Source organism: Heterocephalus glaber, unplaced genomic scaffold, assembly GCF_053883595.1.
Source record: "Heterocephalus glaber isolate CG9 unplaced genomic scaffold, H.glaber_assembly_v1.0 deba00001497, whole genome shotgun sequence".
NCBI classification, from domain to species: Eukaryota; Metazoa; Chordata; class Mammalia; order Rodentia; family Bathyergidae; genus Heterocephalus; species Heterocephalus glaber.
This window is the reverse complement of record NW_028258320.1, coordinates 35958404-35972462: the sequence shown is the minus strand read 5'-3', so window position 1 is coordinate 35972462 and position 14059 is coordinate 35958404. Positions and strand designations below refer to the sequence as shown.

Genomic DNA, 14059 nt, shown 5'->3' with positions numbered 1-14059 from the left:
AAATCTTTCCTACAAAACTGAGAAGAACTGTTTGCATAAAGTTTACATTCTCCCCTAAATGAGCCTGTGTTTAGAATATACATTGCTCTCTATTCTAATACTATGCATTCTAATTTTGGTATAACATTGTAAGAAGAAAAAAAACCCTGGCTTTTAACACACTGGCCATTCGGGAGCAACAAAATATTCTGTACTTTTTTACATATAATAAAAATTAAGGATTTACGCCATAAGCAAAGATATAAGGTCTGGGGCTGAGAAAAGATTTTCATTTTTCTAGTTTTTCTGTCCTTATAGCATGATTTTCTTTGCTTTGTTCTAATGCTCTTCTCAGATTGGCCAATGCAATCAAAGCCCAAAGGATGCATTATACTTACTATGACTATGTGCTAGTAAAACTCAGTTAATTTTCAAGATGATACTAAAATGAAGGAAAATTTCAACATCAGATTTGAGAATTAGTATAACATAACCCAGCTGATAATGGTTGTAGGTCAGGTAGGAATATTTGTTGCCCACTTTCTATCATCCAATAAGTATATAAAATTTATGTTATGCTATTAATATTTTCTTTTTAAAGAATTTATGACAAAGTCTTTATACTGTTATAATTGAACCTTAGTTTTATCTTTAACAATTGTTTACATAAAGTAAAAGTGTATATCTATAAAATATAAAAAGCACCAAGTCTCTAGGTTAATTTTTAGGTATGTTTTCACCTACCCCAAGTACTGTTATATGAATTCTAGAAGAGGATAAGTAACCTGACCGTATGTGAATATTGGCATATTATTCACTTGTAAATTACCTTTAAGAAATCTTGAATAGGGCTGTAGTTGTTCAACAACAATAAAGTTTATCAAACTTTGTAGCCTTAAATACAAAGAAAATTTACCCCAGATATTAAATTTCTTTCTTGGCTTTTATTTTACAAATGGTACCCTAGAAATCTTCCTGCCTATGTGGATTGTTATCATGACCCAGTGGTCTAAGACATAATTATAGAGTCATGTAAAATATATTGAAAATTAACAAAGTTCAAAATTATATTGATATAATATTTTGCTAATCTGTGTGATTGGAAGAATTTTTTAAAAAGTCTTTTAAGTGAAACAAACCCTAATTTCCTACAGAGCCATTATCAATCCATAGCTATAGTTTGATTTTTATCCCACCTTTAAAAAGTTAAGGACTATGATTTTGAAACCTCCTCTTTTGTTAGATATTTTTAATGTCAATATTTTCTAAATATGAGATAATTTTCTAGCAGCATTTTTGGTGCTGTTACCTAACCCCAGTATGGTTTGGCATCTAGGAGAATTTTATTTTGTTACAGTTGAATTTTATTTTTGTTGGTTTTGATATATTAAGGAAGTAGGAGAGAAGTGCAGTGATTTGAAAAGAAGCAGCACTTTCATAGGAAGAGACACAGAATGTACTCCTGTTTAAGTAACATTGGGCTAATTTTAATCATCAATAAACTATTAAGAGCCAAAATTTAGAAACCCAATTTTGATTTAATAGTGATTTCTAAATTATTGGTTTCAGTATTTTGTTATTTTCACTTGGTTGCCTGGCTAATTTTTTAAATAAAGAATTAGGAAGTAGTCAAGAAAAGAAGAAAATATGAAGCTTTTACATAGGCATTAATTTCTTAAGTCTAAAAATATAAATGTTATGCAAAATTAACTTTTGGTTCTGAACTTGATTTTAAAAAGCTTCATAATTTCAAACTCATCATAGCAGGGTTTACTCTATACTTCTTAACTTGAGGAAAGTAAACAAACACATTGGCACTTTCCATGAATCTTTTCTAATAGAATCCAAAATCTTCTCTAGATATTACCAAAATTAAGTAAAATGTCAGCAAAAAACAAAACCACATTTATTCATTTGTACAAAAATCAGTCCAAAGGAGGTAAATGTCATGAAGAACTATGTTTATCCTAAAGTAACAATAGGGAGTTCCAATGGTAATTTTCTTGACATTTTTAGTATGTGTTGTGTTCAGATCTCTGCTCTTAATTTTTAAAAAAGATGACCTTATCAAGAGTAATAATTTTTCTCATGAGATTTGTGGATTGAATAATGTCTTTTCATTTTGAATAAATTTAAAACTTCTCTGGGTTACTCCTATTTCATATTGACTAAACATGAATACTAACCTTTGCTATTTGTTTTCAAAGACTCTAAGAGAAATCAAAACCATTGCTCTTTCTGAGTGTCATGGTGCACACCTATAATCCCAACACTCAGAAGACTGAGGCAGGAAGAGCTCCAGTTTAAGGCCAGCCTGGACTACATTGTAAGTCTATGCCTAGCCTGGGCTGCATAATGAGACCCTGTCTCAAAAAACACAAAAAAACAAAAAAGGGCTAAGAAACCTTTTACTCTTGGAATTTGGAATGCTCTTAAGACTGAGTAGAACTTTGCCTTCCCTAAAGGTCATTTTCAATGTCAATGTAATTATTCTCTTTGAGAATAAAGGTAGGTCTGTGGGGAGTATGATTTTGGATATAAGAATTGCTTTAGGAGAAAGTTTTTATTTTCTCATTTTTGTAGTTTTATAGTTTGGCTCAAGACTTTGAAACTAAATGAATTATATTCACATTTATAATATTTATGAGATTATATATATATATATATACACACACACACACATGCCTATTGCTAACCAGAATACCAGAAAATATATATATATATATATATATATATATATATATATATATATATTCTGGCTATTTGTTTGAATTTAGATTGTTTTCCTTGCATTTTTCTATTTCATCAAAGTAAAATTAAAAGAAAATAAAAAGAGATAGGAAGAAATTTAAAGAATACAGCAGTTCCCAACAGATGCACACTGAAATCACTGAGGAATCTAAAAAATATTGATGATAGGCTCCCACTCCAAGACCTTCTGATGTAACAGGTAGAAGGTGTAATCTTGTCAGTAGTGTATTTATAAGTTTTCTAGGTGTTTCAGATGTGTAGCCAAGTTTGGGAACTAAAGTCCTTGGGGCTATGAGGAGCTAAATGCGAAACAGAAACCACAGAGCCTTTCAGAATTTCAGCTTTGAAGGCTGTATGTCTGACTGGATTTAATAGAACTGAAAGCTTACAAGGTCTTATCGTTGTGATTGAGGCTTACCTGACTGGTTGGAATCTGGCCTGATTCTGGATCATAGAATTCTATTAAGGAGTTGATAAAATTTTCTGCTCTGTGTATGCTTATATTTTCCCTTTGAATTCTATAGAATTTCACAAGGGCCAATGGATTTTTTAAAATGAAAATTTTAGTGCTGTATGTCTTAAATCACTAAAGAGCCTGGAGTGGTAGCAATGGGCTTTGGTATTGGACTTTGATTATTTTTGTTTTAAACAAAGCAATCACTTACAAATACAGCAGGAAAGTAGTGCTTCCTTTTTAACTCCATTCTTAAGTTGTGGCATCCTCGTCTGTCCCACCTCTAACAGATGTTCCCAGGAAAGAGCTCCTCAACTTTAGGGGACTTTGCCAAATAATATTCTTGCATAAAGGAATGGTTTCTAATCACCAGTGATGGATGTAAGATTTTCCTGTGATGCTTTCAAGACAAATGGATTAGGTATAATAAAGCTGCCTATACTTATTAAAAATTAAAGGATGGAAGGTAAAGGAATTTTTGGCAGCTTTAATATAAGTGGATTAGATAATTCAAGACTAACCTCAAGTTAATTAACTGTCTTTGAATGCTAGATGGCAATGTGGATACTGCAAAAAGATCAAAGTAATGAATGCAGGACCGAAGGTAGGATTCAGTGGTAGAGTGCTTGTGTAGTATGCATAAGACCCTGGGTTGGTCCCCAGCACGTCAGAAAAAACAACAACAACAACAACAAAAACAAGAAATGAAAACCGAACTTCACTTTTCTCTTTAAAATGAATTTTAGGCCAACTTGCTGAATAGGAAAAAGTATCATATGTGTTATTCTGTAGGTATGATTTACTTTTTTATATTAGAGAAAAGCAAAATGAGTCTGAGATGAAAGTAAATCAGGATGGACAATTCAAAATCTTTTTAAAATGATGAAAAGTCATTTCATGTTGGCATGGTTTTTGTATTGTGGGTATCCTGGGGAAGGATAGGAGTTCTGGGGAAAAATAAGTGTGGGCTAATGAGTTGGATAAACAAGAAGTCCGGAATTGTTTTAACCACATCTGCAATACATATCAATTTCTAGGAGAGCCCAAGAAAGTGTGTGGGCTAGGAAGATCCTGGCCTATGACAAATTGGGTGGAATTTTCAGGTGGATGTGATGCTGAATCCATAAAATATTGGACAATTTTCATAAGTTCAGACATGAGATAATGCACCACACAGTAAAGGCATTTTGCGAAGTGTCTTTCCACCTTCCTTTTGCCGCTTCTTGACTTTGTGTACCACATAGCAGCTCTGAGCCAAGGTTGAGACTCTGGAGTTTAAGTGGCTCCCTTGTAACTGATGGCCCAGTTTGCTCAGCTCCAGCTCTTGCCTGCTGAGAGATCTCACCTGCTCTGTCAGGGACTGTAAACATACTCCCAGGACACTGAAGTAACTTGGAAGAACAATGTTTGGGGCCAATGGCTCTTTGGCTTTCTGTTAAATGAAAGACTTCTTAATATTTGATTTCATTGAGAAATAACATTCACATTTCATGACTCTACAATGGTATAAGTTATACAGTCTCAGGAAAAGCACTGCTTTAGAGAAGGCATGGTTTATGTCATTAGGGGACTGAAAAGTTTATTTCTTCTATAAAAGAGTTTTATGTATCTTATCCCTAATTAAAAGAGAGGCATCTTCAGAAGGGTCCATATCCATCCCCTCGGGCAGTCACAGCAAAAGTGGGGTAGACCTCATAGGTTGCATATGCTGCTAAGTCTTGTCCAAGGGTCACTGCTTGCTTGAGCTGAGCTGCAGAGATGGGTGCAGTTGCACTGGGGACAGCATATCCTGGAGGAGGAGGCAGAGAAAACTTCATGCAAGGAATTCAAGTTTGCTTCCTTTGGCATATCGTCTTCTTTTAGGAATACGAAAATTTAATATATCACTTTAAGCTAAAAGCAAATATATATATATATATTGTCTTAGGGAACACAAGAAGAGGACTCAGTGATTTTTAAATGGCACCTGAAAATTCTAGGACAGTGATCCTGAAAGTGAAACACTTTTGTGTTACTCATGTCAGAATCACATCACACTTAGAAGATTAGAGACACTGGGGACAAGTTCCAAGAAACTGAAATGTAACTGTCTGCTGAGTTGAAAAAATTTGCAATTCCAAATATTTACAGAGGATCTCAGAATTTATAAAGGAGGGAGGGCCATTGAGGGTTTAGCAGGGCATGGGGCTGGAGGGACTGTGAGAGTCTGGTTCTGCTACAAACCTACACCTCCTTAAAACCCCTCTTCTGCCTAAATGAAACATTAAAAACCATTACCTTCACCCAAGAAGATATATAGAGACCGGGTAAAACAGTAGGGGAAATACTGTTAAGTTTTAGAGTGTTTCTACATAATGCCATAAAAGCAAATGCCTGCCCCGTCCAGATTTAGATTAACCATGAATGCCAAAAGCTCCTTTTTCTGTTTGCCATAAAGCCTATCCATGATATATTCAGAGGCTTTAATACTCATCCTCACTCAGAGAACCAAAGTGTTTTAACAGTAATGAAATCAACCATATACTTTCATCTTAGTATTATGTCTCGCTGCCGGACATTCACTTGTGAAGAAGAAAGCATAGTAGTTACTATCAAAAGTGATGTATCTTTGTTAATGTTTTAGACCAAAACCTGGGCATTTCTAAGATGATTCAAAGATTGTGAAAGATAATATGTAAAAGGGAGAGGTATTCTTAAGGAACAAGTGAGGATCTGATTTGTTTAAAATAAAATCCCATTGGTTTATTTGTAGTGGAAGTCAGCCCAACCTCAGAAAAGTGATTTATTTTCTGGTGGCTTCTCAGGAAGTGGCAGCAGGAAGCTAGCTGGACTGTTTTTAAAAAATTGAAAGCACACCTTGGTTGTTCACATTGGCCAATAGTGTTGACTAACACACAAGTAAAGTTTGGTATATTTCCTAAGATATGAGAAATGTGTTAACAATTACTTTCATAATTTTGAAAATGGTGTTTCTAAAGTAAGTAATATAAACATGTGACTGTGTGTGTATAGCATAGATTTTGTCTTTAGAGTTTTGGGGTTTTATTTTTCAGTTTGGTTAATTTCTTAAGTGTAAGGGTATTTGTGTTTCAGAGTCTTCCTTTGGTGTGTATTACTTTTTGTTTGAGTCTACAGAAAGTTATGAGAGGCTCTCACATTCTTAGGCATTCATTCCCAAGACAATTCTCATGCCCAAAATATTTTAACTTCTTGTAGGAGCAAATAGAAAGAAAGATAAAGTTTAAAAAAAATTGGGTAAAACCGTATCCTTTTGACTATGAAAACAAAGTTTAAAATTCTCTGACAGTGGCTCATGTATTTTTATAGTACATTAGTCAGATTTCTTGGGATGCAGCTTTCTGCAAGGCAGGGGCTCGACTTTCTCCAGGACTTGAGTAGCTTTGGCATGCATAAGTCTCGAGTAGATGGAGATGGAAACACCTTGTATGCACAGAGGCTGATTGCTCACCATGGCCAGCAAGGACCTCTCTCTCTGCAGGGCCCATGGTTTCCTTGGTAACCTCACAAGGACTCACTGCAGAGCATCTCTATGTTCTTACAGAGAAACAATGCTAGAATTGAGGTCACATTTGTGTGTGAAGAATTATTGGTTTTAGCCTCCTTTGCCAGAATCAAAGGCATATTTCCAATTTCGGAGAGATAAAAGAAAATGAGAATGAGCCTCAAGTGTTTTGGATGTCAGGAATATATGTGAGCAATATGGAATTCTCACACCTACACGTAGCATGGTGTATAATTTAATAGGAATGCTATTATTCTAGGTCTAGTGAAAACTCTCTAATTTGGGGATATGGAGGGCATGCTGACACAATGACAAGCTGGAATGACAAATTTCTTTAAAAGAAATTAAATTTTATTGCAAATGGGAATAGAGCCACTCTGACTGCCTTAATCTCTAGAGGATCTTTTCAATGATTAGCACTTGTGGTGGGTACATCATATATGAGGAAATCTTTTAAATAGACTTTACATTCAGCAATCAGTATAGGCCCCGGGCAAAATGAGAGAACAGATAAATTGAGCCTATTCACATTTTGAAAAAATCTGTCTGTCACTCGCACACATACAATTTTTCACTGAAAATAATTTTCACAAGTTCATCACGTCTTTATCAGAAAGCGAATTAATAAAAGTTGATTGAAGATTGAAAACAGGGAGGGAACTCAAGGGTTTGTAAAAGCTGATGACACTGGTGAAATTACTTAATCTTTCCAGTATTTGGTTTCTTCATCTGTATATGGGCATTATGATCTGATCTAACTCTTAGTGGTGTCATGAGCATTTCTGAGAAAATATAAATCTTGTCCAACATTTGGGTAAGTGCCTTGCTTATTGTAAGGGCTCCAATAAATAACACTTATTAATAGTCTCTCACTACTAATAAAATCCAAACCAGCCAAAAATCAGAGCAATTGACTCATTCAAGATCTGCTTATAGCTGAGGTGACATAGAAACCAACTGCTGCTGTCCTGCTCAATTTTCTGCCACATGCTTGAATGGACCACTCAACTGGCAAATTCTTTCTGGTCCCCAGGTGGTGCAAGTGAATTTAGGTAGGTGGGATTCACAAGCAGTTCTATGAGTACTTGGTACCAAGAAAGTCTTCCCAAACATCTGGCACAATTTTTCCATACCTGGGAAAATAGTAGCAGAAGTGGCAGCAGTAGCTGCAGTCCCAGCATCCCCTCCATCAGCGGGGATGCCCAAAGTCTGCAGGGTGTACTCAGCTGCGTATGTCTTTGCTTCATCCACATAGGCACTCAGTTTTGGAGGTGTAAAAGGGTGGCTGGAAAGCATAGTTATCCAGGTTAGGCATTTTAAATTCAGGGTGTACTGAATTAAATGAAAATCTAAGATACTGCTGAGATGACTGGATGATGGGATTTTTGCATGGGTATTTTCCATTCGCTGTGTTGTTAAAGGCTTCTAAATAAATACATATGCACATAAGAATGTTTATGAATTCTTCTAGAACAATGGTGGTGAACATATGGCAGGCTTGCTGTAGCAGACACACAGAGCCCTCTCTGTTGGCACAGGAGCCAAGCATAATAGTTGTTTTTCTAAACTAAAACTCAATATTGAAGTTTAATGGCAGTGTTGGCACTTTGTGATAAATAAGGAGCTTTGGGGTTGCAGTTTGGGCACTTGGTCTCTAAAAGTTTCTCCATCACTGACCTAGAACACATGTAGTTGACTACATTTTTGGGCCATACTTGTATCTTACTACATGGCTTTCCTAAGGTACATGTGAAATACAGTGGTCCTAAGACATATATGAAGGTAGGCTCAAAGCAAAAGTCAGAAAGTAATATGCACTAACAGAAAGGTCACAACTTTGGTCCTAAATTTTAAATGGGGGTCATGAATTTATGTATAAAAATGGCAATTGCACATGGTTCAACCTAAATATTGTGCAGATAAAGGAATTGGCTGTAGTCTCATAGCTATCACATTTTATCTTACCTGCTTTTTTTTATTGGTTGATTATACTACAGTCTTCATTTTCTATCTGAAATCTGGGGCTTTAGATGTTTGTCTTATAGGTGGCACATACATGCCACCTACACACCTCAATGTTGTATTTAATGACAAATGAATAGCTAAGAAACCTGAATATTTTTATTGTTTAGATAATGACAAAATACACTTAATTTACAACTGAATATTTATCTGACACATAAATGATTAGGAATTTGGAGAGTTACTCACATTGCAGGATTCTGGCTGGCCAGAGCAGGAATAGTTATTTTGTATAAGAATAATTGTCTTTGGTCTTGTCCAATGGCAGAATGTAGCTGGTACACTGGCTGTCCCCAGTTATTTTTCTGACAAATTTCTTCTAATATCTATAAGAATAAAAAAATTACTTCTTTCTCAAAAGTCACTTTTACATTATTTCTCTAATTTTCAGATTTTAAACTCTGATCTTTAGAGTTTAAACTAATCTGAGAAGATAAAAAATGCCATATGGTTTAATGACTCATAAAATTTAAGTTGAACTGAATTTGAACTCCATTTAAAAAGTTATATCTATTAATTCATGAAATAATTTTCACACCATTTATTTGGATATATTTTTAGTTTAGTCCATTAGCTATAAATTTTTACTAAGAGCTTCATTTCATTATTTGTTTGATATTTTTGCCCCAATTAAAAAAAAGATCCTCCAGCATGTTTGGATAGATTTACTTATTATTACCCAAAGCCCTCTGTTTATAATGGTTTAGAGGAGATAACCTAAGAATATATTTTTATTTCATGTCATTTATCATGGGGTTTAAATCTTACATTTTCAAAAAAGTTAGAAGTTTATATGGTTCAATATTTGTGGATAAACATTAATAGATGAATATTGATTGCTGTAATATTTTTTTGCTTGGCAAAATACCTCTTCTGGCTATTTTTTTCCTTAAATTCTTTTACTGGTACATTTTAGGTATACAATATGTTTACATTTATCATGGGTGCTTGTATCTGTAGATGATGTATCTTGGTTCTTATTTTTTCCCCATTATCTGTGCGTCCTTCACCCCCTCCACCCTTCCCTATTTACATAGATTTTGTTTCAATTTTTTTTCTTTTCTCATAATTTTTCCTTTCCCTTTCCCCTCTCACCACCCCTACCCCTTTGGACCTTTTCTTCCTATTTCAAATTATCAATTATTCATTTTAATCATTTTAATCCTTATTTACATTTCCAGTTTCTCACACTACAGAAACTATTCAGTATTTACACGTGTGTCCTATTTATTTCACTTAAGAGTATGGCCTCAGTATGCATCCATTTATCTATAAATGTCTCTAGTTTCTCGTTCTTTATGGCTGAGAAGTATTCCATTTTATTAAAAAAAAGCCATATCTTCTTTATCCAATTTCCAGTTGATGGGCACTTGGGCTGTTTCCAAGTTTTAGCTATTACAAACTGTGCTGCTATAAACATGGGTGCACATATATCGCTGTGGTGTGATTCTTTTAATTCTTTTGGGAAGATACCCACCAGGGGAATAGCTGGGTCAAATGGGACCTCTAGTCTTAGTTCTTTGAGGTATCTCCATACAGATTTCCACAGTGGTTGCACCAGTCTGCACTCCCACCAATAATGGAGAAGGGTTCCTTTCTCCCCACACCCCCGCCAGCATGTTATTGGTTGCTTTCTTGATAGCAGCCATTCTTTCTGGGGTGAGGTGGAATCTCAATGTTGTTTTCATTTGCATCTTTCAAATGACCAGTGATGTTGAACATTTTTTTATATATTTATTTGCTGCTTTTACTTCTTTGTCTGAGAAATGTCTGTTCATTTCAGATGCCCATTTTTGAATTGGGTCTTTAAATTTGGGGGGGGTCTGATTTTTTTCAATTCTTTATATATTCTAGATAGTAGTCTTTTGTCTAAGGTACAGCTGCTAAAATTTTTTTCCTACATTGTAGGTTGTCTCTTAGCACTTCTGGCTATTTTTATGATGATCTTTGTTTTAGTATTTTTTTGCATTTTTCTTCTACAATTGCTCCAAATTGAATCTTTTCTAAAGGCTCATTTTTTCTTCATTGGGGAGCCAATTTTGTTGATGCAGACATCTTGATGTTCTTTTTACTCAGGAGATTTAGTATACTGTGCAAAACAGGGCCAAGTCTGAGAAAATAACTCCAGGAGACAGAACAGTGCCTCAGGATGTGTCTCTGGAAGATCTTACCTCATTTGTTTTAACACTAATCCAGCTGCATGACATGACATTGTTCAGTTTATTAATTTGTAGATTTTTCTTATTTTCTTTAACTCTTTCCTTAATGGTATTATAGCTTTTCTTGTCATCTACAAAGCCTTTTCCAAGATTCTTGAGCAAGAATAAATTAGCTTTTGCTGGTGAATAGTCTGCCTGCTCATTCCAGGTAAGCAAATCTGCTCAAAGAGCAAACTCCACTTGCCAGCCTGAAGGGCAGTGTCTGTCCATCTGCTCTTCTGGTTGGAGGTTTGTAACTCTGCTGCAGGGCTGTTTCTCCATTTATGTCTAATAGGGTGGCATTGTCTTCAATTTCTCAACCACAGTTGTACACATTTAGAGACAAATTCATTAAAGAACTTTCATTAGGTGACCCATAGTTACTCACAGATTAATATAAAACATGATCAATTTCTAACCTGAGTTTAATGTAAAAAGCAGAGCTATTTGCTCTTGCTATAGTAGCTCTCAAATACATGCAGAATTTATGGTTATTGTTTTAGAGAGTTTTCTTAAAAGATTTCTAGCTATCCCAGTAAAAGTACTAGGATAACTATGTTTTTTATTTTAGGTCTTAACCCAAGAGAAGTAGAGGAGTAGGTTTTGTATTTTCTCAGCAAGTTCCATCATGTCACTTATCTGATTTCATTTTAATTATCTGTTATGTGTCAGTATTATGCCAGTGGATTGCCTTTGATGGAAAAGATTTTGTTATATTCATTTTTAAAGTTCCAGCACCTAACACAATACATGCTGCATAAGCAAAGTCCGATAAATGTATTTTAAACAAATGAGTGCTGTTTACCACTCTGATAGGCACTCTTGTTTTAGTGACCTGATAGGCTTAGCCGAAACCATACACGAATTAATTTGTGCATAAAAGAAATATATTAATTTCTCCCACCCCCAACACACATCAATAGCCAAGATGAGCTCTTAGAAAACCAAGTTTTCTTCTTGATTGTACTCATAAGGGCTATTTCCATAAAATTGTCCTGGGCCTATACATTTGGTCTGGGTGTAAGGAGCTTTCTTTCAGAGCACACAAACTGTAAGTCTTGGTATTTAGTCAAGGTGTATCTCAGAGAGCTCATCATATGCTAAGGGTTAGCATGAATCATGTTTTACTTTACTTTTAACCCTGGTATTTAGTTTCTATACTGTGATAACTTTTATAACTTTTAAGTTTCCTATAATAAAAGATATAGTCTCATGCAGACATGGAAACCTAGAAGTGTTAAATGAAAGCAATAAAAATTCACCATAATGCCGCTGCCCAAATATGACCATGGTAAAAGACTTAATTTGGTACCACTGATGGCACCTTATAGTTAATAATTCACCTAGATAGCATGCTGGAGCTTTCTCTTAAACACATTTTCCCAAGAAAAGGTGTCCTAAATGGTCTATTTAGGATTCCCTGTCATGAATACCTTTCATTTGGCAATCAACCTGTCTCACACACAATCAGCATCTATTCTGAGCTGGTTTACATGATGCAACATGCATTCTACTAGGTTTTGGAACTTTGAGCTGCAGTCTTTTTCTTATATTTGTTGAGGTATTGGCTGATCATTTGTAGTAGATCTTAGATTATTCGCATTTTAGTGAAAAATTTAGTGGAAGATTAAAGTTTTAAACACTATGATTAAAAAAAAGGGCCCTGTAATGGAAAAATGGCACTTAATACCTATCATTCCCCCAAAGGATATTACATTGATTGGCCACTTAATGTTATTAAAAGAAAAAATAGCCCAAGTTAAGATCAATCCAATAATTTAATGGTAGATGAATGATGGTCTTTGGCCCAGCTTACAGAAACTATCTCTTGAATGACATTACCTACCTGTGGAGCTAATTTAATTCCTTGGGGTTTTAAAGTGACTGGATTCATTGGAGTGAGCTCCATCCCCGGTAAAAGGTCATAGAGTTTGTCTTCTCTCTTGTCTCCTTTGACCTGGTATCCACGACCTGGGCCTGTGTATGCCAAATAGCCACGGCCGCCCAGTCCTCTCACTCCCGCAGCCCCTACAGGTACATTCATGTAAATTTCTAGGAATGTAAGAAGGCATTAAACTGAATCAAACCACCAGAAAATCACCCTGAATCTTACTGTAATGGAAAAGTTAGCCCAAGTCACATTGATTACTACCCTGAAGAGGGGTAGAAAACTCTAGGATTCTAATGTAATGAAACTCAATATAAGGTAAGGCTCACTATATGTGTCTCTTTCTCATAAACTACCTGAAAGAAATACCATCCAAGCTCTTAACTATATGAGTAATTTAACAATTTTGGTACAGAGAGAAATTTTGCAATTTCCATTTGCAGGTAACATTTTGTTAAAGTTTTTCTGAAAACAAATCAAGGTAGGGAATATACTAATTAAAAGATCCCTGTATAATATGATGACTTGTACTGAAATCAGTCTTTACAGAGACTGTCAGTGATCAGTAAATTAGAAGTTGATTCTAGCTCATCCAATTATCCCACCCCTAATGGCTTATTGGAAAACCAACATTTAGAAAAGACGTTTTTAAGTTTACTATCCTTGTTCTTATGATCTGTCAAAGTGAGGCTTAAATTTCCATTGAGTTTCATGTTTAGATTCCTTCTGATTTTTGTTTACCATGTTGTTACTTTGATTTCCTAATGATGGCATAAAGTGATAAAAAATTAAATTGATTGCCCTTCATCCATAAATATTATCCATTGATTCTTTTCTTTTTATAAGTTACATATGTTTCCCTTAGAGTAGAGTTGTTTTCTTTTTTTCTACATCACAACTGGTTGATCACTTCATGTATTTACTGCTTATTGATATATTTTAGATTATTTTTGCATAATATTTCAATGACAATTTATTACCATATAAACAAGTTCTTCTGAAGGAAATCCGGATGATTTCTTTTACAGTATAAATTTTTTCAGGCATAATTACATTAGTGCTTGGAATTGTTAAGGCTGTGAAAAATAGAGGTCCCAAAATGGCCAATTCATGTTTACAAAAAACCAGCAAAACACAGTAAGATAATTGTTTTCACATAATCGGGATGTGCCATTTTGCTTCTCAGTCAAACCCGAGAATAGATTTGAATACATGATTTGTTTGTTGATGTGCCCCATATTGGT

The 14059-nt window shown here is 34.8% G+C and overlaps 1 protein-coding gene across 3 annotated transcripts in view; it reads right to left on the bottom strand.

The window, feature by feature from the left end:
• Positions 1–3887: 3887 nt before the first annotated feature.
• A1cf (APOBEC1 complementation factor) overlaps positions 3888–14059 on the bottom strand; it is a 104469-nt gene continuing 94297 nt past the window's right edge. Inside the window, exons 9-12 of one of the 3 annotated variants that reach the window (XM_004858325.4) lie at positions 12774–12979; positions 8919–9055; positions 7841–7992; positions 3888–4973 (exon numbers count right to left, since the gene is read on the bottom strand). In XM_004858325.4, the coding sequence (XP_004858382.1) occupies positions 4822–4973; positions 7841–7992; positions 8919–9055; positions 12774–12979 (647 nt within the window). In that variant the 3' untranslated portion in view covers positions 3888–4821. The remainder of the gene's footprint in view (positions 4974–7840; positions 7993–8918; positions 9056–12773; positions 12980–14059) is intronic. The other 2 variants (XM_004858326.4, XM_021239115.2) reach the window with 2 other exon arrangements.